General features: G+C 43.9%; 1 protein-coding gene across 10 annotated transcripts; it reads right to left on the bottom strand.

The window, feature by feature from the left end:
* Positions 1 to 1,508: 1,508 nt before the first annotated feature.
* fbrs (fibrosin) lies at positions 1,509 to 26,035 on the bottom strand. 10 transcript variants are annotated; one of them, XM_021323805.2, is made up of 19 exons: positions 24,240 to 26,035; positions 21,139 to 21,312; positions 20,087 to 20,113; positions 19,951 to 19,980; positions 19,637 to 19,685; positions 17,894 to 18,227; positions 17,585 to 17,817; positions 15,139 to 15,395; positions 15,000 to 15,044; positions 14,743 to 14,841; positions 14,332 to 14,415; positions 13,020 to 13,070; positions 11,904 to 11,975; positions 11,594 to 11,729; positions 10,927 to 11,007; positions 10,760 to 10,843; positions 5,530 to 5,743; positions 3,030 to 4,525; positions 1,509 to 2,888 (listed from the first exon to the last, which is right to left on the bottom strand). In XM_021323805.2, the coding sequence occupies exons 1-19, from the start codon at positions 24,540 to 24,542 to the stop codon at positions 2,881 to 2,883; spliced, it is 3,777 nt and encodes a 1,258-aa protein (XP_021179480.2). In that variant the 5' UTR covers positions 24,543 to 26,035; the 3' UTR covers positions 1,509 to 2,880. The 10 variants fall into 10 exon arrangements, with proteins under 10 accessions (XP_021179480.2, XP_012732461.2, XP_021179476.2 ...); XM_012877007.3 differs by having other exon boundaries at positions 1,509 to 4,525; XM_021323801.2 differs by having other exon boundaries at positions 1,509 to 4,525; positions 15,139 to 15,392.
* Positions 26,036 to 27,190: the final 1,155 nt, after the last annotated feature.

The following is a 27,190-nucleotide window of genomic DNA, read 5'->3' as shown; positions in this document are numbered from 1 at the left end:
GAGGAGCACTGTTTTGGGTCGAATATAAATGAAAATATATATATTTTAATGGTTTGAAATAAACAACAGAGCTTTAAGTTTCATAAGGGATTGCTCAAAGTTCAGCCCTCAGACCAATGTTGTTTCTCTTCTATAACAATGATAGTTGTAAAGTTTCTAAGCAGCATTTCTGAAATTTAATTATCAAGGCATAAACAGTAAATGATGCTGGAAGTCACACAAATTATACAAATGTATAAAGTGAAAGCTACATAAACTAAGGTTTTATTACATTTTTGACACAATTCCTTTATACTTTGTCAGATAACTATCTGGAGATTTGGGGATAGATATAAAACCAGGAATAACTCCTTTTTCATTCTTCAAAAAGAGAAATAAGAGTTAAAATTAAGCTTTTAAATGCACTTTTTTATTTGGTCAGTTACATTTTGAGCACTTGGTTGGTCTTCAAAAGTCCAAAATCCTATATAAAGAAAAAAATAATTACCTGACAATATCTAAATACTGTATTTATATTTAAAAGGGTGGGTATATATGACCCCATTTGACAATTTATATTCAAAAAGACTCAAGAAAGTATTCAAAACATTGATTTTTAAATATGTTTTTCAAAGCCGAGTCATCACTTGGTTTAAATCTGTATCGGTGGACAGGGACATTTGTTTTGAAAGTTGCTTATTCTGAATACTTGATTTAGGAAAAAAAAATACAAATGGGCACTTAGAGGGGTATGCATTTACACGTGCATCTGAATTCATGTAAAATGTGTTTATTTTTGTATTTTAATTCAAAACCGAAACTCATACATAATGGATTTATTTCATTTAAATTTTTCAAGCATTTATTAGTCAGGTTTAGTCATTGTGGCTTAAAGCTAATTTAAGTTCAATAAAATGGACTTTTAATAAAGATAAGTCATTCTGTGTACAATCCTGAAGATTGTTGCGGATTGTCCATTAAACAGCGCTCACAATGAGGTAACCCCCCCAAAGGTGAGGAAGGCATCTGTTAACGGAGCTGCATCCAGTTAAATCAATGGAAAGTTTAGTGAAAGGAAAAAGTGTGGTACAAAAAGAGGCACCAGAGCCAAAAGTGCAGAAACGCTGAAGGCCTCAATAGAAGTGATCCCGGCTTCCTGATCACCTCCATGCTGTGACAATACATGTAACAGGACAGTACAGCAGCATCATGGGCACTCTTTAGGAAACTCACATTTCTGTGTTAAAAAAAAAAAAAAAATGTTTTATTGGTCTTCTGTAATATTCCCATTTAATGGGAAACTGAATTTCGGGTTTTCGTTAGCCTCATATTAACAAAACTTCAAACATATTGCCGTGTGTAATGAACAGGTCTGACTCCTTCAACTGAACAGAAATCCAATTTTCTTTTGACAGTCTAATTCATTGTGATTCTTTTTCTATTCATCCATCCTGCAGATTCACTCTCTGTGTATTATTTTTTTATGTAGTTCACGCCAAGCTTCCGAACAAAAGACTCACACAACAGAGTAGACAACAATTCATTTAATAATTATTCTTTGTGGTCTCTAGGGGAGGGTTTGAAAGGTATAAAACGGTCATATTAAAATAATCGACCCAGTCTTTTCCCCCCCTCTCAGGATATCCACCGTCTCTAATTGCCTTTTGACACCAGTCTCTATATTTTTAAATGTTTTTTTTTCCCGTTTTTTTTTTTTTTTTTTTTTTCACTTTCTCAGCAGACGTCCCACTAATCCGTGTATATAATTTATTTTTTTGCGTTGACGAACCAACTCGACAGTTCAATATACAAGGCTCCCGCGGTCCCAACAGATAGCACATAACCAGTGAGTCACAGGCAAACTTTGCTCTCAGCTTAATAATCGCAGCTCAGTTCCTTGCAGAGGCCAGAGGTTGCAATGGATAAGGCTTAATGTTCACAAGCATTTAAAAAGCGGTCCATGAAGCAAGCCTTTTTCCTACCTAGGGGGGAAAAGAGTGCTGGTTGGTAACCAAAACGAAGACAAATAACATAACAATGAATATATTTATTATTATAGAAGATAATTAATGTTAAGTATAATAATTACAAAGGCAATTTCTCTAAACTACTATAATCTGGACCTGCTCTTACAGATTTAGAGGAAACTGGGAGAACAGTTACAGGAAGCTCTAAAAACGCCGCGTTGCCCTCACACGGGCGTGGCACAGTCCGTTTCGACAGGAGACGCCAGCGGAACGTGGACGCGTCTCGTTACGAGGAAAGACCGGGGCCAAGCGGTAAACTGAGGTAAGATGCTTACAGATCAGAATCGGTGGTCTCACCAGCAAATCTGCTCATGATGAGGGGTGCAGAAAAAAAAGGAAACAAGAACAAAAAAAAAAAAAAAACACCACTTTACCTTTTTTTTTTTCCTCTCTCTCTAAACAACCCATGTAAAAATACCTGGTTTAAGTTGAAGAGGGCATGAAGAGATCTTATAAGTTAACCAAGTTAAGGACGAACGTCTTTAAAGGAGATCAATCCCAATCCACCTTGAAAAAGGCTTGCCTAAGAGCATGAATTAAAAAAATTCACCTGATAAATGAGAAAATAAAAGTAAAAAAAACAAACAAAATAACGCTGTCCTCTGCCTCTTCCTGCAGCTTTCAAATCTGAGCACTAATTACCGCCAGTCCATATAAAACAAGAACACATCAAGGATGCACAGAAACCATGTACCTTTAAATTGCACTGATAAACCACTGAGCATATTCCAAGTCTTTTTGATTTCATCCAGTCAGCTCCAGCCAGTCAAGTTCACTCTGTTTTTTTTCTTTTTCTTCTCGTTCTTGTTGTCTTTGCTTTAAACGTGTGTGACGGCTGGAGCCGGTCTGGTTGTGTAACTGGGAAGGCAGGGCTTTAGTAGTCTGCAGGAGGAAAAAAAAAGGGGGGGGGGGGCAGTTTTAGAGCAGCACAGTGATCCTGACATTTCCCTTCGTCTCCTCCAGTGTAGTCCCAGTACTATCTGGACTCCCCGTCTTTGTGGGTGCTGTACAGCGCCAGCTCACCTGGCCCTCCCAGTCTGGAAGCGCGGGGCGGCGTGGCCGAGCGGCTGGCGATGGACGGGATGAGCGGCGGCGGCGCCCCCACCGGCAGAGCCCCCAGCAGATCCTTTGCGAGGATGCCGTTGGACATGGGGTGTGGGTTGATGGAACCTAGACGGGAGTAGAGGTTAGGGTGGTGCTGGGAGGGACCCCCGGCTCCTGACGGCAGCGAGTGAGAGAGAAGGTCGGGGTGGAGCTGATCCAGGTGAGCGGCGGCCGCGGCGGCGGCTGCGGCGTGGGAGGGGCTCAACAGATGAGAATTGTGAGGGAGCATGGCAAAGTAGGGAGGGCCCTCCATTTCCCTTAGCATCTGGGCTCTCCGCTCCTCGTTTAACAGCCCGCGGTGAAAGGACATGTGGCCGAACTCCGGGCGGACACCGGAGGAGGCGGCGGAGGTAGACGTGGGAGGGTGCTGAGGTCCGGCCACGGCCGCCGCAGCGATGGCCGCCGCCCTCTCTGCTTCCATGATGTGCCTCTGATGTTGGAAAAGACGCATTAGATGCGGATCGGATCTCAGGGCCAGGTGTGGATCCGAGCGAAGTGCCATGGCCTCCCTCTGCTGCTGCTGATGCTGCTGGTGCTGCTGGTGAGCCATCCAGGGGTCCCAGGGGAAGCTGTGCGGACCCTGCGACGGCCCCGGAGGAGGTCCGTGTGAAAACCGCTCTCCCGCCGAGCCCACCATCAGTCCCGCCATCCCCGCCGGGCTCCCCAGGATCGCTTCGATCGCCCTGGAGCGGTCCAGCATCGGGAGCTGGGGAGGAGGGTTGGGTGTATGCGGTGGGAGGGGGACGCCAGGAGTCGGAGTCAGGGACAAGGAGCAAGATGACGGGGTGCCAGAACTGGGGTGGTGTGGATGGCTGTTGGGGCGGTCGAAGGTGTGGCTGGGCGCCGGAGGCGGCAGGGTGATGGGGATGTGCTCCGGCTCCTCTTTCCTCTCCTCCTTGACTTTAACCGGCGGCAGGAGCAGGGCGGATTTGGACACGGGCGTCGTGGTGCGGTCGGACTTCTTGCCGTGGGACAAAGAAGACACGGAGGAGGACGCTGCGGAGGAAGCGGGGAGGTTACCGTCTCTTTGGGAATGATCGTTGTGGAGGTTCTGTGCCGCCTGGGCTTGGGAGCGGGGATAGAGGTCCATGGGAGACGGTATGGAGCGGTGCGAGGGAGGCGGAGTCGCCAGCACGGAGGACGAAGACGACCGCGGCCTGTCCCTGTCTGCTACTAAAGACGACGACACCAGAGGACCCCTGGAGGACATTGAGGGCAACGGCCTCTTGTCTCCATCTCTGTCCCGCTCGCGGTCTCTGTTTAAGCCCCTGGTCAGGTCCTCCATGGCTGCGCCGCTCGCTCCCAGGGCGCTGCTGTGGCCGTTGATGTGGCTGACCGGGGTGCTACTGCGGGGCTTGAAGGGGAGACCCACCGGAGACATTCTCACAGGCTGCCGGCCGTACACCAAACTGTCTCTGCAAAGCAAGGAGGGCAAAGGTCAAACTGTGGCGACTGTAAAAAAAAAAAACTGATTACAAAACAGGTCCCTCATTATTTTGTATATAAAAACAGAAAATAAATAAATCAGAGCCTTTGGAGTACTTAACCCCCTTTTCTCTTCATCTGGCTCATTATTACTTCAATGTGTTTTTTAATTAGGGCTGGACGATAATTCAATAACAGTATATATCGATCGATAGACGTTTATCGATGATATAGTAAAAAAACAACAATAAAAAGTTCATTAGAAGAACAGTTCTCCTTCCTTTTGCATTCTAGCCATATAGATTAACATTACATCCTCCCAACCAATCATAAACGCAGACCCAGGAACTAAGCTCCGCCCCTTTCAGAGAGTTCAGAGAGCATGTGTTCTTTTTTTCTTTTTATAAACTTGCAGTTTTGGTAAAAAAGTTGGCTGAATAATTGGTTGAGTTTGAATTCAGTGTTTGTTCTGTATCTAAAACATGTTGCTCAGCAACAGGATAAAAATGGCCAGGGCTGCACTTAAAATATATGTTTTGAATTTGTTGATAGTTATCGATATCGATGCAATATGATTTCTATTTTATCAATATACTTTTTTTCTATATCGTCCAACCCTATTTTAATTTATTTTTTTTAAACAGAGAAATCATAAAACTTGATTTTTACACCCACAAAAATAAAATAAAAAAATCCACTAAGAAAACTGCATTCAGTAAACCCTCATTTACCCAAACAGATCGCAGATGCAACCGCAGCAAAAGACGGCTCTGCAAAGCTTTCGACTCTTTATTTGCCTTTGAGACCCAGCTGTCCTTCCTCGTCACAACTAAGCACTACTTTCTCTTGCTCTGTGCTTTATAATCCAATTAAAAAACAAACCGAGGCCTGCGGTTGCGACGTGCCAAATGTGGGAAATTTCACTGAACACCTTAGCGGTCGCCCGGCTCTCCTGGCGCGTCCTTTCAAACGACTCGTGAAATCCGCAGCTTACCTGTCCTTCTCGTCCTTAATGTGCGGCATGTCTCTCCTCTCCATATCCTTCCCTCGGTCCCTCTCGTCCCTTTTGTCCGCTGCTTTAATCCAGGGAGCCCCGGGGAACCCCGAAGAACCACCGTGCAGACGGCTCCACGCGTCGTGATGGTTGGAGGTGGGCAAGCCCCCAACCGCGCCGGGTGGAGGGTCTTTAGGGCTAAACACAGAGCCAGCTACAGGTGACAGAGATATTTCAGAGTTAGAAAACAAGCAGCTGTGACAGCTAACCCACTTATTAAAAAACGCGCTGTGGAAATTTAACGGTCCAGTGAAAAGCAAATCACAGTTTCCATCACTCTCTTTGTTAGCGTCTAATGTGATCCAAGTAGGTCGAATAAAAAAAAAGAAAATTAGTAGCAGGAAAGATCACAACGTCTGCGGACTGCCTTAGCAAATCATGCAAATGCAAAAAACAATTTCTACAGCAAGGAAACAAAAAACCTGCGTATGAGGATAAGTTTGTCCGTAAATAATCAAACTCCTTGCAACCTTGCGCTGTCACAGTTTGGTACTGGGTACTTTTATTACCTCACCCAGTTCAGTCTAGTTGATCAAACACAACTAAACGTTGGGAGGGGGGGGCAACCTCCCAACACGCCACATTTGCCGTAAATCTTAAATCCACATAGGTGCGCCTGCGCTCGGACTGCACCCGGTTATTTGCGGCGACTGGAATTAATGCATACAACCTTCTGCTCGCATATCAATGACAAACCCCAGCACAGCCGTTCATAGCATGTCGCTGTGACACAGCTGAGCTGTAGCTGTGCTATGAGACAGGAGAGAAAAACATTAAGAGGGGAGAAAAGCAAGCATCACAGACTTCAGGAGGAGGCAAAACACAACATCCGCGCTTAGATTAGTCGGGTCTTTTTTTTTACTGCATGGGGCTCAAGTTATTCGGGATGCCGTTGAAGCCAAAAGACGGCGCTGCAATTATAGACTTCAGCCAGAAGTCGACAGATTTTTCGATTCGCTGCCTTTTCTCTAGGGAGTGAGTTTGGACCAGGACAAGCTTCGTCCTGCGCCCCTCCCGCTGTCATCCACCAGCTACAGGCAGGTGGATGAGGGCTCCTCAGACTCCAAAACTGAATTTCTTCAAGTCCGATTTCCCTCGAACGTCACCCTAATTTAGACCGCTCATCGGACGTCTGTTTACTTGCAAACTGAAATCTTTCTACTCAAATATTCCAGCTGGATTCTCGTAAAAGATGAGAACGCGGAGTGATGGAGATCGACTCTCACTCCCTGCATTTATGGTTTATAATCCCTTCACAGCACAGTTTCAGTCATATCTGCCAAGATTTTGATGACCTTCGACATCCGGTATTTTGTTTCCTCCAACAACAACACCTTCTGAAACAAAAGCGTTAGTAGGTGGAGTCGAATAAAGTGAATTATTAGGTTTGCTGGCTAACCAGCTCTATTCATCGGATTCTTTAGAATGACGACAAACGATGAAGGTTTGGTAATTTCTTCTAAAGCTGACACGTCCCCAGTTCCTGTTTTCAGTACCGATAACTCTTAATATTAAGGTGCCATAATTTAACAAGGTCCTCAAGAAGCCCAAACTTGTTTTATCTATGAAGCTGTACTTCAAGCAAATGTTACAAATGGACTTTTTCTCCCCTTGATGCAGTTTAGATTAGAAGCGCACCAGGAAATCAACTATTATTGGCTGATTTTCAGTGTGACACACCCACAATGAGCTAGTCTCCCCATCACTGTACCCAGGGGGGTTCAGCGAAGTATCGCTACTTCTGAGGTATCGCTACCTTCGATACCTCAGAAGTGTTTCTAATAAAGTAAGAGCAAGCAAAAAAAAAAAAATGTTGGAGCAACTTATAATAGGAAGCTTAACATAGTGAAGCAAATTGGCACAGTTTTTTTTAGCAGCCTCTTGGAATAAACATACTGACTAATGTTTACGGTTAGTAACGCTAACCATGCTACACACCATTATAGGACACAAAGGTTAAAAAAATGTATTTATTTATTTTATTAATAACCAGGAAAGCCTGTCTAGCGTGCCACCTCTGATGCCCGGCTATTAATTAATAACCGCTGGTGGCAGTGACGGGGTCTTAAGGCTGCTGTTTTCAATAAAACTAATAAATGTTTCAACAGTCTAACGCTAAGAGCGAATCAGTCTAAAATAATAAGCTGGAAAGAGCTCTTATTTATTTTTAAGTGATCTTATGGAATACATTTATCCTGTTGCATGGCGAGCTTTTGCATTGACATGTGAATAAGAAAAGAAAAAGAAAGAACACTTTAGTGAGCTACTTCCACGTACAACTGAAATGTTTCAGTTCCTTTTAGTTGGGTGTTATTTACAAATACCTCGATCCCGTAACTTGGAAGATTTTATTGTAATTTTACTTTTATATATCCAGAGTTCATCATTTTTATTTCACAACAACAACATTTTAAAGTCCGCCTAAATGCAATTTTACTACGTAGATTGTCAGATCTGATCCCTTCCAAGTCTGGGTGCCGAGCTGAGAATCCAGCGAGTGCGCCGCCAAACGTTCCCGCCAGAGTTTTCGTTGTGCTAACGTTAGCATAGCTCTAGCCTTTCAGCCACAGAGGGAAACTGTCATTTGGGACATCAGCCTACGACTACAGTGTAGAGATGCCCGAAGCAATAGACTGGTGACTGGAAGCAGATGATATTCAGCTTTATCAGGGAATGCAGCACACCTACAGGCCACCAGATGGCAGTAGCAACACTCTTTGGTGTGGAAGTTGTTACAGCAAGAAGTATTGAGTGTTAGCTACGTGTTTATTAATAAAGTCAGTATCAAAGATGGAATTGCATATTCTACTGAACTAAGATGGCTTTTCATTCAGGCTGCTGGTACTGATTAATTTGCTTGTTCGGCGATTCACGGTTTTGCAGTTTTCTTTCTTGAATATCCAACCTTTGGGCACCAAAGTTGGGAATAAAGCCCTAATATAAGTCTGTAATATGAAAGATGACTCAGCTTTCACAGCAGGAACACGAGAAAGAAAACATTTTGATCGTTGTTGATTCAATTTCTAGAAGACAAATCAGAAGAGATTCGGCAGCTTTACAGAACCCAAAGGTTGGAAACTAGCCACAAATCGGGGCATTTCTCCTGTATTCAGATCACTAAAGGAAAGACGAGAGCACTGAAAAGCCTAAATTAATTTCCTATCAAATCAATATATGGTGATTGAAATTAAAGATAGATTCCCTTCAGTTTCCCCTATAATCCTTATAGGGGAAACTGAGCTGGCATCAGTTTCTACGCAACATTATTTTAATATTAAAAGAATAGTTGAAACAAACTGAAGCATTTTAGCATTTGGAGTCACTAGTTTTCCCAAATTGACAGTGGATTTTCAAAAGGCCCCTCTGTATTGTAACTGGGCTGTAGGTAAAGCACAGTTTCACGCCCTAGAGCAGATCATGCTAAGCTAACGCTGTTTACTCTTCCACAAGGTCATAATACGACAGATTATGACCGCTAACCTGGGCTATACATGTAATCATGTGACTACAGGGAACTTGTGTAACTTTTAGTTTCATTCAATTGTCCAGAAGAACACAAACTAAAACCCCTACTACATAAAAAATAAATAAATAAATCAGTAAATGTCCAATTTTAAATATGTAGCTTTTCAACATATTGCATCATTTGTGACATTTGGAAAAATATAATTTGCCGCATTTGGTTTTATTTCCTGTATGTTCTCACAAATCATGAAATAACACAGAGCTTGTTAGGTGCTGGTTGGTCGGTGTGCTAAATGGGCCGTCTCAGTACTCTGACACCTGAACAGAACCTCAGTCACCTATACTTTAAGTTTCTAGGGCCGGATTATGAAATACAGATATTTTTAAAGCACATCTGGTCGCCTGTAATGCCTCTAATTGTATCTGAAAAAACAAAAATAAGTTGAGTGTGAACACTTTGAGATCTAAACAGGAACCCGTTTAGAATACAGGGGGCCAGTTTAAAACCCTGATCTAAGAGTGTCAACAAAACCAAATGCTTATTTTGAAGTTTTCAACAATTGCACAATGATTTATGAGCTTCGACCAAATTAAGAAAAAACGTCCATTTTGCTGTTCCAAATCACACACATGTAAAGAAAAAAATTTAATTATTCTTCTAAATTTCCTGTTTCCATGTGTTTTGACGCCTGAATAGGAAATGAAGTCTGGAGACTCAGCTCTAGATTTCTGAAGAACCCTGCAGGGATGAGCAAAGCTGAACAGCTGCACATCCGATCGGATCGCAGCGGACTCGTTCCGGTTTCAGCTGAGCTTCAGCATTTCTGCGGTGCCTGCTCGTGTAACCGAGAGGAGCCGGCGTTGGAAGGGATCATTTCTAAGCCACAGGCCGTCTCACGGTGGACAGTGAAGTCGGAAACCCATCAAAACGCTTGGCTCGGTTACGAGTATAACACAGCAAACACCCGGATCTGCTCAGGCCCATCGCTGAGCTCTCACTGCTGAGAGGAATAGCTCAGGATTTTAAAAGTGAGGGCGAGTTAGACGCTTTGTAAGCAGCTCGTCTCTCCCATTCAGTAAATAATGTTTTCTCCATTCTGTAAAAATCCAGACAATGAGAGTAACTGCTTAAAAGCTTTTAACAGAGCCTCAGCTCAAAGGTTATTTCTGATGCTGGTAATTTCATACGCCACCTGGGGTATAAACCAAGCTGTACTTCTAAATTTCCACCTACCTTTAAAAACTCCCGACTATTAGCACATCCATGATGGACAACATCACGCATCAGCGGGTCATAACGCTGAAAGGACCTCTACGAAACTCTAAGTGCATCCAATTTAGATTTAGTGGTTAAATTTTTTTTTTTAATCAAGGCTGAAACTTGCGGCTTGTTCAGACATGAAACTGAAATCTTTTAAAGCCGTTAGATAAGCACAAATGAGTAAACGTCTACAAGAGGGTTTTTGTCTGTAGGATAGCTTTGGTTTTGAAATGATCGACTTAAAATCAGTTACTCAAATACAGCTTTTTGAGTTTAATAAAGACCTTCCTGTCCGACTATCTGTGTGGTTCCCACACAACGTCGTTATCGGTTTTGGTCGCCTGTCTACTTTTGAGAAGTCGATTGTAAAAAGGCAGATGTGGAAAATCTTATCCCGTCCTTTTCGGCTTTGTGTTTAAAGAGTGTTGAAGCTGTAAAACTGACCCAGTGCTGGGCTGCCAAGTCCTCCAAAGGCACCAGAACCGAGGGCTCCCAGTGGAGCAAACGGAGGGGATCGACCATAAGGATCTAAAGCACAGGACAACCCTCAGAAAGGTGGGCACAGACTTCTCTGCTGGGCGGCGTGAATGCTTCAAGTCGAGTTAACATACCTAAGTGTGCACCCGGTGGAAGGAAAGAGGAATGCGACGCTGATGGGGAGATGAAAGGTGCTGAAGACGGATTGACTGCACCTGGGGGGAGGAGGAAAGAAAACAAAATCTGTCAAAGCGATCAAATCAAACTCCTCAAGCGACGCTGCGTCGAATGCCTTCACGCAAAAAGCAGCTCTGCTAGAGCCGTGAAGCCCGCTGGAAATAAGGCAGGAAACGCAAATTTAACAGCCAAGCAAAACTAACAAATAAATTTGTGTCAAGAAAAACTATATCCTTGTAGATACAGTGCTGTGAAGAAGTATTTACTCCTTTTACCATATTTCAGCTGTTTTTGTCTCCGATTTTCCTTTAGATCATCAAACAGGTTTTGTTTCAGATAAAAATAACCTGACTAAATACAAAACAGGGTCTTAAAATGACTATTTAGCTCGTTTGCAGTTGTTATCACAACCTATTACTTTGTATTAGATTAACAATTAGATTAAATTAGATCATTTAATCAACAATTTCCCCCTGGGATTATTAAAGTATGTCTGAGTCTGATCTTTCGTGCATTTTGCCTTTACTCTTTGTCCGACCCAAAAAAAAAAAAAAAAAATACAAGAAATCCATGGAGAAGGGGCGGTACCGTAAATGTCTGTTTAAGGACGGCATGGGCGTGTACCTGCAGCTGGGAAAAGACTGGGTGGTCTAGTCAAATCATGAGTCGGGGGCAAGACTCCTCCCAGGCCCACAGCTCCAGAGTAACGGGACAGCGGGTCACTCCGGAAGTCCAGCTTGTGAGGATCAGCCTGCATCATCTTCAAAAGAAGAAGAAGAAGAAGAAAAAAAGAGCAACTTCTTGAACATTTGTGCCGTACGCAGTCGCCACAATCCCCTCATCTCCACATTTCTCACCATCTAAGCGGGCATTTTTTTCCCCACCTTGGCGTGTAATCAACCCACGTTTTTAAATCAATAACACACTTATTTACCTTCACTCTTCTCTGATGGCTTAAAATCATCCAGGCCACGTGAACATGCATAGCGCACCATTTTCCTGGTTTCTGCAACGCACAAAACAAAATCGGACGGCTTCGCTTTACTGCGCCATGAACACTGCATGTTAAACTTCAGAGCCTTTTTGCACCAAGTCGGACATTCGTTCACGCAGCTCAGAAATAACTCGGCTAACCTCAACTCAGAGCTGGGCTTTAACACCTGGAGATAAGATTACTCACAACGGACCGATTTAGGTTTGGTTTTATTCACACAACCACACACACACACATAAAAACACACAGTTGGAATGTGAGAAAACAAAAAGTCACATATTATACACATATAGCAATTTCTGGGACCTGAAGACTTGGTGAACGAGGACAGAACGGACCGGCAGAAGTCAACAGAGCACGTGACAGCAGTGCAGAGTGAAAGAAGTAGCAAGACAGTAAAGAGGGCTTAAAGGGATAGTTCGTCATTTTTAGAATTGAGATTCTGTTTAAAGATTACAAGAAGTTAATATCGTCCATGTAGTAGACGACTCTTGGCTTCTCCACTTAGCAGAAAACCAGATCAGATGGTCCCAGGTCAGAGCAGGCTTTGTCTCAAAACAACTCTAATCTGCAAAACTGTTTATGCCGACGCCGTATTATGAACCTTTAAAATCAATGTCACGTTTGCATGGGGCAGTAATACATGTAGGTGATGATTTAAAAATTTTTTTTTTAAAAAGGAGGGGAAACTGAGGTAGGAGGCGATGCACCACCAATGACCTTGCTGCTTAAGGGCACAGGGAGTGTTGAAAGCAACAACATCCTAATTCAATCCCATAATATCAAGCAGCCTGACTCTTAATTACCTATTGACTGAGGTCTAAGGTTAAGCAGATGTTTGTGTAGAAAAGGCAGCTGATAGAAATCATGTTTAGAGATTACCCACTAGGTATTTTAGTAATATCCGAGTTCAGCCAGTGATCCCGGTTACCCATGTGTTTGTGCGATTTTGGCAGATTTTTCCATTCTGGACAGATTACTTGAAGCGTAAACAGATGAGCAGATGTAAGCAGACAACAGGAAAGCTAATTGTAGTTCAGATTTTCATGCACTTACTTTAAGCTTTGCTCCTCTGTGGAGCATAATGCCTTTGCAAAAGTTGTCAGCCTGTTAGAAAAAAAAAAAAACGACACAATCTAGGAGTATTAATCTAGAAATAACACAGAGATGCTGCTTTGTTACAGTTAGCGAACTGAACTCACAATGTTAGTTACTAATAAAGCTCGTTAAAAATAGCTAAAAGAAATGTGACCACCATCCGTTCTTTGGAATAGGAAAAATAGGAAACTACCATTTTTTTTGCGACTCTAGTTCTCAAAGTATCTTGTATAAACGAGGAGTCGGTTCTGCTCATCGATAGTTAACGATCAGGATCAGGGAGAGGCTTTGTTGTTGGATTTAGCGGCTTTTTAACCCATTTTACCAAAGCAGCACAGAACTGAAGAGTTACAAGCAGCAGCAGCCGTCACCCGTCCTTACGGAGCCTTGTCCTTGCGCTCGGAGGTCGGACTTTCTGAGTTCCCAGTCGAAAACGACAGTGACCTCTGAATTCGCCGTTTCAAATGGGAAAGTAGCTCAGTTTCATTTCCAACTCCAAGCTACAACATCCCAGACAAAAAACTCGCCTTTACTCTGAGCGATCTGTATACAGACTTAGCAGCTCTGCAAAATAACATTCATTAAAAGGTTGAAAGCATTATTCTTACGCTTCTGGTGGCTTTCTCAAGCTCCCAAATATGATAAAACACAACTGCAGGTGTGAACATAGGTGTGAACAAGCTTGCTTGGCTTTTAGTCCCCAACATCATCAGGAAAAAAATACAAAATGCTGAAATCAAAAAGTATAGGATTGGATCAAAACCGCAAAAAACTATAGATCGGAGCATCCCTTTCACATGCTGATCTTTGGGGAAAGTATTTATCAGTAAAAGACTTTTCAAAGTTCATAAAACAGCGTTTGCTATGGCTTTTTTTTTTTTTTAAAGACTAGAGTTGTTTTAAGATGGTAGTCTGCTGAGATATTAACAGCTCTAAGCCTTTGAACAGAACCTCCCTTTAAAAAAATTCTCAACTATACCTTTAAAAAACAGAGCCAAGAGATTTTTGTTGTTGTTGTTTTTGTTTTGGGTTTTTGTTTTTTTTTGCTTACATTACTGATTTTCAGTGATGTCCCAAACGGATCAGCTAGCTACAAGAGAACAGAAGACCAAAATCACTTTTAAAATCAACTCACGTCGCTAAAAAATAAACGCGATTCTGCCCTGTTTACTGCTCTGACCCATGTTATAACACATCCTAGTCCCGTTAGCTATGCCTCTCAGCGGCACCGGCGTCACATTTAAGTCGGGGATCGGTTCGTCGTCCTTACCCTGTGGTCTTTGGTCTGCAGGTGGTGAGGCACAACCCCGAGTCGTGCTGTTAGATCAGGCGCCGTTCCCTGAGGGACAAGAGGCTGTCAAACACAGCACAACACATGAGCCACACCCTAACGATCTACGGGCCTAATAAAAACACACATGCAACTCCAGCAAACATGATTCATCTGCTGCTGCTTCGTTAGCGGGGCTCGTTCCGCCTCAAATTGCATCAATTTTTTTTTTTTTTTGCCCCGTTCGTAATCAAAACAGGCTTCCCCGTTTGATCAACACCCCCCCTTCAGAGCGGGAGAGACCATATAAAGAAGCCCCCCCCCCTCCCTCCAGCAAGCCTTGATTAAAAGGAGGGTGAATGTAAGATACACGAGACAAGACTGGCAGAGACAGGGAGCGTTCCACCTCACCTTTGGCTGAAATGCTCCTTGCAAAGAGCTGAAGGGCCCGGCAGGAGGAATAACAGGCGGAATACCTGACACTGAGGGTGGAGGGTATTGTGGGAAGAACTGACACACAAAGATACCCAAGTAAGTGATCGTCAAAAGCCTGAAGAAGCTAACTAAAAACACTGCCCCCGTTCATACAAACTCGCTACAACTCGCTACAGAGACTTGTGAAGTTATCACTAGTTCCAGTAAGATTGGTAAAAAAAAAAGAGACTCACAGAGTGCCGGTAAAGTCCCTCCATTTTGCCTGGAAACTTCTCAAACTGAAACACACAAAAAAGAAATGGAGCGGCTTAAAACGTGGCCAGCGGAGAGCGCAGCGCGGATGTTGAGGGGAGCGACGGGGGCCCGGCTCACCAGGGGCTGCGCCGTGGCCGTCGGGTGCAGGAAGGGCGCCGGGAAGTGTTGGTGAGTGTGCGTGTGTTGGTGCTGGTGGTTGTGCTGGTGGAACTGGAAGGCCAACGGCGGGACGCTCGTCTGGTTCTGGGACGTCCTGCCGGAGGAGCTCGACGTCGAGTTCGCCGCCGACGGACCGCCGGGAGTGTTGCGGCCCGCCGCCGCCGCCGCCGAGCTGTTCTCAGCCCCCGGCACGCTGCGTCGGCCCTCGCGCTCTGCTGAGATCAAGGTTTTTATGTTTAGAGGCAGGAACTCTCGGTCAATATGTGGAAAATAAAACTCAGAATACATTAAAATTGAATAAGATTCATGAAGCGCACAAGAAAGGGGGTCAGTGTCTACGACTGACCCCTCGGTGGCAGCGACGCCAAAGAGCTGCTGTTAGCCACGCGGCTGAGAGGAAATGAACAGTAAGGCGGCGTCACAGAGCCGGTTTAAAGCAGCCGGAAGAAACCAGCCAACTTTTCTAAGAGGAGCCGAGGGACAGAGATCAACCTGATGCCTGCATTTTTGTTATTTTTCAGAAGAAGTGGAAATAATGTTAAATGGGAAGTTACATGATTTGTGCCAAGCTGGGGAGTAGCATCATGACTCGGCTAGTAGTATTTTTTTTTTGGCCACTGATATAATTTTAAGCCATTTTCTATTATCCGTGTCGACTGGAAGGAAATGCAGTTATGTGAGCAAATAACGAAGAGGCTGCTCACTGCCATTTTGCTTTGACGGGGGTCACAATCTGTCATATTTCATAAAATTTGCACTGCAAAAACGGATCTAAAAATAAGAAAAATTTTCTTAAAATTAGTGCATTTGTCCTAGATTTGAGCAAGTAAATAAGATTATCTGCCAATGGAATGAGTATTTTCATCCATAAAATAAGATAATTACATATACTGCACTTGAAATAAGATGATGGAGATGAATTGTTCATATTTCAAGTGTAAAAATCTTATTCCATTGGCAAATAATCTTATTTACCTGCTCAAATCAAGGACTGATACACTTATTTCAAGACAATACTTATTTTTAGTTCCGTTTTTGCAATGTAGTTAGACCAAACTGGGATCAGTATTACAATCAATATTGTTAAAATAAGAAAATATATATGGCAAACTGATAAGGCAATATTTGCCTATAAAAGTTTTTTTTTCCAGGTAAGAGACAGGAGGGTTAGGGGAGAAAGGGACTAAATGGCAGCGCGTCGGTCCAGCGCCGTTGGGAGAACGGCGGATACAGAGAAATCAGCCAGTGACCAGAAACGGCAGATGCCTAAGGTTTAACGGACCGGACCAAACTCTAAAATCTGAGCTTTTTCTGAGCAGTCCACCCAACGCATAGGATCTCACTGACAGCAAACACCGTTTGGTGTGGATCCTGTTACTGAGGGAGGCAGATTTCTGTTTTGCCACCAAGGTTTTTAGAGTGAAGTCAGCGGCAGAGCAGAAATCTAACAACCTATTTAATTTTGTACGCCTCTATAGTTAATTAAGGCTGCAAGGCTACAGAGAGAGAGAAAGACTTTGAGCAGATAACAAGAAGGTGGAAAAACCTGCTCTATTTCGTCCTTTTCAGCCTTCAACCTCTGACATGGAAAAGACTGGACTACACTGCAAAAACAGAACTAGAAATAAGTAAAATGTTCTTAAAATTTGTGCATTTTTCCTTGATTTGAGCAGGAAAATAAGAATATTTGCCAATGGAATAAGATTTTTGCACTTAAAATAGGAACAATTCATCTCCATCATTTTATTTTAAGTGCAGGATGTCTAATTATCTTATTTTAAGCGTCAAAATACTCATTCCATTGGCAGATAATCTTATTTACCTACTCAAATCAAGCATAAATACACTAACTTTAAGAACATTTTACTTATTTTTAGATCCATTTTTGAAGTGTAGGGTTGCGGATCTCTTTCTCCAAACACAGAGTGCTGTTTAAGTACTGCTAGCAGGGCTATAAGACCATGATTTTTATTTTAAATATTAGTAATTTATTGCCACTATTAGCAGGAGGGCTAAGAAACAAATATGTTTAATTCTTATAGAAAATTCTGACTAAAATCTTGAGGCAGGAAACGGACCAACATCGGTGCATCTTTTTACGCTGCATTGGTTGGTTTGCTTTTTTTTTCTCTTTCACAGGTGGAAGAACATTTTTGATCTCCAACCCCTGGGAGTTAAGACAAGTAACAAACAAGCTTCCGCTTTTCACAACGAATGCAAAGAGCTCAAGTGATCAGTTCTCACTTTACTAATGTGCTACTTCCCCAACACCCTGGATAAACCCAGACAACCCTCAGAGGAAGTCTACGCTTGGTCTATTTGGTAACACCGTCGCCTCATTAGCTTGAGAAGACGCTAATCAACCCAACAGTGGAGTGGACGGTGCCACATGTCGTCTCTTTACCTGCAGCTGCTGAGTGGGCAGGAGGAAGCAGAGGTGGCGGTGGAGGCAGGCCAGGGGCGGACGTGAACAGGGGCCCGGAGCCGGCTCGGGACGGGGGTCGGAGAGGCCCCGAGGAGCCCGAGCCCCGACTGTAGGGCAGAGACACACTGGTGGAAGGAGTCGGAGGGCGCATGGAGGGCGAGGAGGCGGCCACGGATGAAGCAGACGATGGAAGCTTGACTGGGGCGCTGCTGCTAGGGGAGAACAAGAGAGTCACGCGTCGAAGACAACCGAGACTTGGAGTTACGACGGCGCCGGCAAGAGGCTGACCTGTTATACATGGACGGAGACAGACACACGAACGAGGGCTTGGAGAGGGGGGGGCTGCCGTTGTGGCGAGCGCCGTTCCCGTTGACCGGACTGGGCCGGGGGACGGCGACGGAGGCCGTGAACGAGGAGCGGGAAGACAAGCAGGAGACGGGACCAGAAGAGGTAGAAGAGGAAACGGGCTCCGGGAAGTGTGGCTCCAGGCTTTTCTCCTGACTTCGCTCCAGGCCCGACACTCGCGGGGTCACCATTAGCCGCGAGATGCCGCCGCAGCGCGCCGGCGGCGGGGGGCAGCTTTTGGCGGACGTGCCCAGGGTTGATGGGGATGGATCCACAGCTGGAAGAAGGAGCGGCAGAATCAGACAGCGGACAACCATGACGGGAAGCAGAGGCGTTCAGATCTACATGAGATGGCAGGATGAATTCCTACTTGTCCAACATATCCCTCAAATCTGACAAGGCGGGCATTTTCTCATCTCTGTCATTTAACAAGCCATCAAGAAAATAACATTAGTTTGACACAATGACTAGTTTGATATGATTCTGGCTGTCTGCAGCTTAAGCTTTTAACAATAATTACTGAGAACTACCCAAGTGTGTTTTAGCCTATAAAAGGATCATCTAGAAGGGCCAAAGGTGAGCCCACAACAAAGGACTACATCAAAGTTTCTACACATTTTCATGTCCAAAATAAAGCGGCAAAAAGACGTAGACAGAACCTACGCACTGGTTAATATAAATAAAATATCATTTTCAAGTTAGTCTGCAAAGCAAACGATAAAGAATTTATCACAAAGGGAAAGAATTACTGTGCAATTAATTCATAAATAATGACGAATCAAGAATGAAAGACAGAAAGGGAAGGAAGACGGGAAGAAAAACTAACAGGAAAGGTGAAGGAAAGATTGAACAATAAACAGCAAGATCTAATGACGGGAAAAAAAGTGATAAATGGAAGGCTGGAAATAAGAATGAATGTAATGGGGAAGAAAGAAAAGAAAAAAGGGAGGGGAGAAAGTAGGCAAAGAGATGATAAAAAAAAAATCAAAGAAAAACAATAAAATACAGGAAAAACAAACAAGCTAAACATAGGAAAGTAAGGAAGGGAAGGAGTAAGGAAGAAGGAAACAAGGAGAAGGGAAGGATGGAATAGTTTAAAAAATTAAATATATAGAAAGATTAAAAAAAGACAGAAGTATAGATGCATAGACGGATTGTTCTAAAACATTTTCCATCAGCTTATCCAGACCTGGACCTTTACACCAGGGCGACACAGAGCACAACGAAAAAAATCCCAAGCAAACCTCATCTACTGCTTCTCAGAAAACAGACATATATGCAGGTTGTTTTTTTTCTTTTTTAAAAGACAAGCGAGCAGAAAATAAAGCTGACTTCATGTTGGTCAAAAAGAGGAAACTGCAACCGACAAACCCATGGTGAGTAACAAGAAACAACAGTTCAGGGAAGACACCGCGGCGACTTTTCTCCGTTCCCCGTTACTATTAATTACTAGTTACTCAACCACGGTTGAAAACAACATAGAACCAGGTCAGATGCAACGAAACATCTGATCTTCTACTTTTTTTTTTTTATAATTATTATTTAACCAGATATGCAACAGGGTATGGTTTTAAAAGCAAATCCTCCCACGTCGGAGTGAAGCCAGGCTTGACGTTCCATCACACTCACAAGCGCCCTAATCAATCCCATCTTTGTAAAAGTGAAACTGAAGGTACATTCTCCAACCTTTTCTGGTGCTGACTGTGAACACTGGATCCATTTCATTGTCGGAGGCCTGCAAAAACCAAAGGAAAAAAAAAAAAAAGAAAAAGTGTATTCGTTAATAAACAAAACTATCACTCCAATTCCAGACATCCCACATGACCAGATGAAATTCGAGACGATGCAACACATTTCCATCATTTGAGTTTCTCCACAAAAGGAACACACAAGTCTGAATGAAACGATATTAGAGCGGTAATAAGCTCTCATGCATCTTATTGCTCAGCAACTACGCTGAACAAAAAAAATACATTTTAATCAAACATCAGATCACACACCTTATCTCCTGTATCGCTCTCTGTGTCGCACTGAAAGACGAGAAAAGATAAAAAAAAAAAAAACATCTATGTTAAAGATTTCTGCCGGAAATATATTTATAAACTGCTGCAGTGATATCAGGGAACATAAACTTACAATGTAGCCTGTCTCCAAAAGAGAACCCTGAAGAAAAAAAAAATAATAATAATAATAATGAGACTCGGCAGGTTACAATCTGATTCTATCATTTGGCTGGGATTTAACCCAGAGAGCACGGCGGATAGATTTGAGGATGGCGGGGAACCAGTTTTACTAGCTCACTTTGACTAGCTGGATCTACAGGTCACTGGCGCCGCCAGAACTATGAACAGGGTTCCCACACCTTGGTGAACATCAAATTCAAGGACCTTTCAAGGACTATCCAGGACCAATTTCCTCAAATTCAAGGACCACACGTGGCGGCATTTACCTACTGTGACCGCTAAATAGGTTATCATAATTTAATACAATGCAAATTTAATAAAAGACTAAACAGCATAGAAGTTGTTGGGTCAGAAGCAATGCAAGAAAGTGGACTTAATTTATAGCCTACATTGATATTGATCATATTCATAGCCTACATTTATATCCACAGTACATGGCTATGCCATACTACATTACATATAAGATCTACATTAGCCTACTGTTTCATGGAATTTTATGGAAAAAAGTGCAGCATTGACATGTTCAGAATTATATCAATTTGTTTTGCTTTCATCTTTGATTAAGCTAGTTTTTGACTTTGACTCTGAAAAGTCGTTAAATATAGCGACAAAGTCGCTGAGTTGGCAACACTGCGTGAATGTAACCTATTGGACGCACGTAGGCCTAAACCGTAGCCTACCAACCAACGAAGAAGAGCGGACGTACTTTTGCAGATTAAAAGTCTGCGGAATCAACATAATTTTAAAAGATCGTGTGGTAGTAAAATAATGACACGAGTCGTCAATCGTGTGAACTTTCAACCCCACAAAAAAATTCAAGGACTTTCAAGGACAAGATGTTTTTTTTGGCTGTTTTCAAGAACTTTCAAGGGCCTTGAATTAATTTTTTTCAGATTCACAAACTTTCAAGGATTTCAAGGACCCGTGGGAACCCTGTATGAACACGGCTGGTTGATTGGGGACTCTCTCTACGGTCATCTGGGGCATGCGGGGTCAGACGTTTACCTCTATCTTTCTTCTCTTGCTTCTCCTCTTCAAGTAGCTGCTGGAGTAGCTGTGCGGGACCCCTTCCTCGGGCTCCGACAGCAGCCCGTCGCCGTTCTCCTCGGGGCCCCTCTTCCCCTTGTTCCGCCTTCCCAGCATGTCGGTGCGCTGACTGGGCTTCAGGGAGCAATCCATCTGATAGATAAAAAAAAAAGCTAAGAGTGTTAATGTCTACAAATAAAAATAACATTGCACAATATGTGGAGTTGCAATATTACTACGTGCCGTATTGTGACAGCAGAGGACTGCTTGGACGCGATATTTGATTGGCGGCGACATTTCAGCCACCGCAGACTTTAGAAATCGTCATATTTGGCTCCGGCTGATAACGAGCTCAGTGACTGTGATGCTACACCTCAGGGAGTGCCGGTGGGCGACATCGGGATAAAAGCGCAAGAGAAACAGCAGGGAGGAAATCGTGCTTCTAGGCATGGGCCGGATTCAGATAGCAAGGTTTAAAGAAGAAAAAAGTCAGATTCAAAAACCGCAAAAGATGTTGTGACACCGAGGTAAAAAGTCTCCCTTTGATTAGATAAACTGCCAGAGTGACTCAAGTTTTTGGGCGGTGGTAAAGTGGTTAGCACTCGTGCGTCACAGCAAGAAGGTCCCGGGTTTGAGTCCTGGGCTCAGCGGCGGGGAGGCCTTTCTGTGTGCATGTTCTCCCCGTGTCTGCGTAGGTTTCCTCCTGGCGCTCCGGTTTCCCCTGCCACTAAAGACTTATGGTCAGGTCGGCCATTAGTGGAGGCGCGCTCAGGCTAACCCTCCGTCTGATTTACGGAAATCTCATCGTACGTATAACGACAAGTAAAAGCATCTTAATCTTAAAAGGCTGTTCTGAGCAGATCAAGCCTGGTTTGGAGTCGTTAACAAGTGAACGGCGACCAACCAGCAACCATGAAACGCACCCTAAGCATGCCTAATATAAAACGCACCGTACTCGTGCCATGCAGCGGATCGGGGTCCAAATCACAGCCCTTTAATTGAGTGTCAGCAGTTGCATTTCAGCTGGGACGGCGGCTGCAGGTATAACGCCTGTGGTTCATCAGCAGCACCCCCCCCCACCCCCTTTGTGACAGGTGTAGCTGTGTTATGCAAACAAAATAACTTCCACTTCTTAAACCACACCACAGGGGTCTCTCCGAGTGTCTGACTAATCCCCACAGACCGCCACTCTGGCTCCCTGGGAAAGAGCCTCGGCCCCAGAATGCGCTCCCCGGACCCCGCACAGCAGGGCTCCCGCTCCCTAAGGGTTAAACGCAGAGGGCTAATCTCGCTGGAATGTAAAAGAGCTGCGACGACACATAAAGATGATTATTATGCCAATTCATATATAGCCTCCTGCTGAAGCAACAGCAAAACCAGTAAAAGGAACTATGAGATAATTAAGAAGTTATCGGGGGAGGGAGTCAATGTAAGCCACCTATAAAACAATGGTTATGAGTAACGGGGGTTTCAATTTAGCATCAGAGGCTTCAAATGTTCAAAAACAAGCTTACAAGTTACACGGGCCAGTTTTGAAGCTAAATGTCTAAAATGTGGACATGGCTGGACCATATTTCAGTTATTTGAGCAAATTCAATTAAATCCTGCGGCGACAGGTATGCCTCAGCTGGCCGGCGTGTGTAACAAGTGAACAGCGACCAATCAGCGGCCGCGAAATATATATATAGATATGTATATATTTAAATATATATATATATATATATATATATATATATATATATATATATATATATATATATATATATATATATATTATTTTTTTTTTTTTATCTATTTTTCAAAACTGCAAGGTCCCTTCAAGACGTAGCAGAAGCCGTTTAGGTTTAACGCCATACCAGAAACTAGGGATTTGTCACAGCGACAAGCTGTAATAAACAAATAAATTCAAAACAGTAGATGTAAATATTTAAATAAAACCTACAAACTATTTATACACAAAGGTTAGGTCTTCAATGCGCATGTTATTAAAATTATTCAAATTTATGGGGTGGTACTTTATTGCTTTATTTTACACAAAGCCATTCGTTTTTGCCTTTTCCTTTAAGCCAGATTCCATCAAAAACGGGAAACTTAATTTTCAGCTTTAATTATAACGTTTTAATGAAAAATAACCCATAAGGATTTTGTTGCTTGTATCTTTTTGTCTGTTTGTTGTTGAAAACAACATTTTAATAAGGCTGGTGAATATTGCTGTGACGAAATAGATTGTAAACAAGCCATAATTCTCGCCATACTCCTCTCCATCCTCGCAACGTCGCCGCCGCGGCATCCCCTAAATTCTCATGAGTTTGGTCACCGAGATCTACATCAGCTGTGGCCATGAATAACAAGTCAAAGTGCCTCCAGTTTGACTAAATGTATTATTGACAAGCAGTTTTAATGCTTCACCATCCAAATACTGCATCCACGCAACTCTTTGCTATTGCACTATTGCTGATAAATACTTCTAAAGCAACAGCAGTTCGAGGGATTTTGCAGATCTGGTGAGATGTCATATGTTTACATAAACTGCTGCTGCATCTTTATCCTGACATTTAGTGCAATTTATTGTGATTTTTCAAGCTGTATGCAAACGAAATTTAGTTCTGTACGCACTTTGTGCATACAAAATGACAAATAAAGTTGTCTAAGTCTAACAAAGAGTAATAAATATGACTTTTTGGCAAACAAAAAAAAACAAAAAAAAAAAAAAAAACACCAACCGTGAAGCAGTTAACTTCCAGCATCTTTATTTTTTATTGTTTGGAAATTAAAACTTAGCTGTGACTTCGGATCGCAGTGTTTGAACGGCTTTAATGTAAATTATAAACGAGGTCAGGATTTGAGCTTTTTTTTTTTTTTTTTTTTTTTAAAGCAGGTTTTAAAGTCTAAGCCGCGCACGTGAGTCGGGTGTCCCTGCGGTGTTGTTTTCCTGCCCTTCCAGTTTAAATGTGTGCGTCTGTCCCAGCAGCTAGAAGACGTGAAATAAAAAGGGCCGAACCCGCCTCGTCCACAACCACAGCGTGGAGCTCCTTTCCCGGTGACTGACAGCTCCCACGGTGCCAGACGCACGCGCTCACCTCCAGTGCCTCCAAGCTGATGAAGCTCGCGATGGCGAAGCCGTCAATGATCTCCTCCTCGCAGGACACCGACTCCCTCTTCCTCCGGCGCGGGGGCCTGTGTCTCCCGGACGCGGGCCTCAGGACGCCGTTGGGACCCAGGACGCCGTTCGTCCCTCGGCCCTCTCGGTCGGAGCCCGAGGACAGGGACGTGGCCCGCTCCTCGGCCAGGTTCACCCTCCTCCGCCGCCTCAGCTCCCTGTCGCGCTGCGAACGGGACCGTCGGCTCTTTCTCATCCCGGCGCTTCGGCTCGGACCCTCCATGCTCCGAGGCCGCCTCCCTTTTGTAGCTCCAACGGGACCAAAGGCACTTTATTTCAGTCCCGGTCCGGCAGAAAGGCACCGAACCGTAAATGTAAAAAAAAAAAAAAAAGGAGGAAAAGAGAGGGGAGAAAAAAAAAAAACAACCACCTCAGACACAGGCCCTAAGAGGGAGCCCCTGTCAAAATGGCGTTAATGGAACCAGTGGCTATTATTTACCGTCCCCTGACAACAGTCTGCTGGCACCAGCGCCTTTCTTTTTGCGGAATTTTAGTGTCATCTCACGGCGTATGAACACGGGCGCGGATCCGCGTGGGGATATCGAACGTCCGGAACGTCACGCAGATGTCAGGACATAGCTGACGGCGTCTCCTCCGAGGCTAACGGGAGCTAACGAGACGCATGTAAACAACAAAAAAAAAAAGAAAAAAAAGGACAAGTCTTGATAAGCGACAGGCAGGCCGAAACACACTGCCTATGTATTACAAAACAAAAAGCACGCCGACATCAGCCATCCTTTGCGGAACAAATCCGATTTTTCTCTAGATTTATGTTTCTGTATTCGCTGACCAATTTATTAGCCAAAAATATATATATATATGACATACGACTGGCTGGTTAGCAAGGCCGATAAGCAATCACCTCCAATAATATTCAACATTAAGGTCGCAGCTTTAACGTTGACGGCCCCGAAGTTAATGAATGCGGATGTAACAGGCTAATTAACTGCAAGTAGTAGAACTCGTTGGTCAGTGTTTAGCTGTGTCGGATAGCATAGCTAAAGCGAAACCACCGTATTTATACGCGGAACCGAGGCATTGTGCCTATATGCTTAGAAAGGGGCACAACGACTGACAGGTCGAGCAGTAGACCTCGACGTGCGTCCATCCGCCGAAAAATAGCAAATATTCCTCCCGTTGAAGCGCTAACGGCCGACGGTGATGTCTGAATTCATCAAAAGAAAGACGTAACGTCGTTAGCGCTGCGGCTAGCTGTTAGCCGGTTAGCCTTCCGCCAGAAGCCCGTCAGATTTAAAGGAAGCCTAATATCACACGCGCGGATTTTACGCCGCGAAACGAGCGCAGGGCAATACCGTCTCGCCGTATCAAGCGACTCCTCCCGCCGTTCTCCGTTGGCAACTAGAAAAACCTCCCGAGGCCCAGATTTGAAAGCCTCGGTGTCGATTTACAGGGTGTCGGCACTCGAGCCCCCGTCGGGCTGGTGTTCTCCTTCATTAAGCCCCCCCCCCTCCTCCTCCTCCTCTTTATAATCCAATGTTTGGAAGAAGTTGAACCGTATGAGCGCCGCTTCCGCTCGGGCGACGTCGCTGAGCCCGGACTCCAAATGTGTAGAGAGAAGAAAGCAGAGAGGCGCCGCTGCTGCTCTTTCGCAAGTTTCCACCGAACTGGGAATTAACGGTGAAAATGAGGCAGACACAACCCTTGTCAGCCGTGCTGCTGTGCATTGTGTGCGCAGCTCTTCTTCCTCCGTCATCCGGCTGGCGGATCACAGCTGAGCCGAGGCGTGCTGCCACCGGGTGGAGACAGCGCGGCTCCTCAGGCATGTTGGCACCCAGCAGGAGGATTCTGGTCACAGCTGCAACAATTGGGCAAAAAGTAACGCCAAAATACAAAAAAAAAAGTAAACTACAATTTATGTTGTTTTTTTATGATTTTGTGGGCCTATACTGAAAAGCATGGCCATGTATTCCACGGGATAAGCCCGTGCTTTTTTCATATTTTGTATGAATATGTGGCATGGAGACCAGCAGGCTATAGTGGCTCTGGTTCCAGCTTTGGTGTTTACATGCCTTGAGACAATACCCCACCCATTCAAGATTTAGGTCGGACTAGTTTGTTGGCCAATCAGCTAAGTGACAAAATGTGTGTAATGAGTCAGTGGTCCGAGTTTTGCTGTTTTTTTTTTTTTTTCTGACAGGCTTCATATCAGCAACCGAATCATGACTAATGGTGACCCACTGTTGTTTTATCAGTGACGGAGGCTGGTTGTGGTTTGCTGGCTTCCTTTTCGTCCCCTTCCTTACTCTGTAGGTCTTAAATGTATTCCAGGAAATTAGGCTTTGATGTTGACACAACACAGGTCTCATAGTAGCTTTCGCCCCCCCTCCCCCATGTCTCAAATTGTCACTAAACCCCTGTCTCTTTTTCTGCTTCAGAATGCACAGTAAGTCAGTAAAAGATATTTTTCTTGAACTAATGTTTTTATTTTTATTTTTCCCATCCCTTCGTCACAAGGGTCTTGCACAAAAGTTTAACTTAATGTGGTTGGAGATGCACCCACACTCGCCTGCTGCCATTCTTCAGCAGGCTCTGCATTGGTGACAACTCCCCAGAGGCGGAAGGTGTTAGACTTTGCTGGAAAATCGTGAAAGCCACCTTTGCGCGAACTAAATTGGATCAATGGGCAATCCCAGATTCTAGTGGCAAGAAGGAAGCGGAAGTTGAAAGAAGGCCACACAGTTCACCACAAGCTATGTAAGAAGGTCCTCTGGTCAGATCAGGACAACACTGAAAACAAAACGTGTGTGGAGGGGAAGCTATAATTTTGTCAGTAAAAACCTTCTCTAGTATGGCCAGGGATGCCGGTGGAAGTTAAGAGAATGGATGGAGCTAAAAGAAAATCTGTTAGAG

Source organism: Fundulus heteroclitus, chromosome 10 (assembly GCF_011125445.2).
Source record: "Fundulus heteroclitus isolate FHET01 chromosome 10, MU-UCD_Fhet_4.1, whole genome shotgun sequence".
Lineage (NCBI taxonomy): Eukaryota > Metazoa > Chordata > Actinopteri > Cyprinodontiformes > Fundulidae > Fundulus > Fundulus heteroclitus.
Note: the sequence above shows the minus strand (reverse complement) of the source record. Positions and strands in the feature narration are given on the sequence as shown.

Bases quoted from the DNA above. Each gene is read 5' to 3' on its own strand.
- fbrs (XM_012877007.3), bottom strand. From the start codon at position 24,542: ATGGAGGGTCCGAGCCGAAGCGCCGGGATGAGAAAGAGCCGACGGTCC. The intron at 14,842-14,999 runs GTGAGTCTCTTT...TTTGTGTGTCAG, and splicing joins AGGGACTTTACCGGCACTCT to TTCTTCCCACAATACCCTCC. The intron at 10,844-10,926 runs GTATGTTAACTC...CCTGTGCTTTAG, and splicing joins TCCACCGGGTGCACACTTAG to ATCCTTATGGTCGATCCCCT.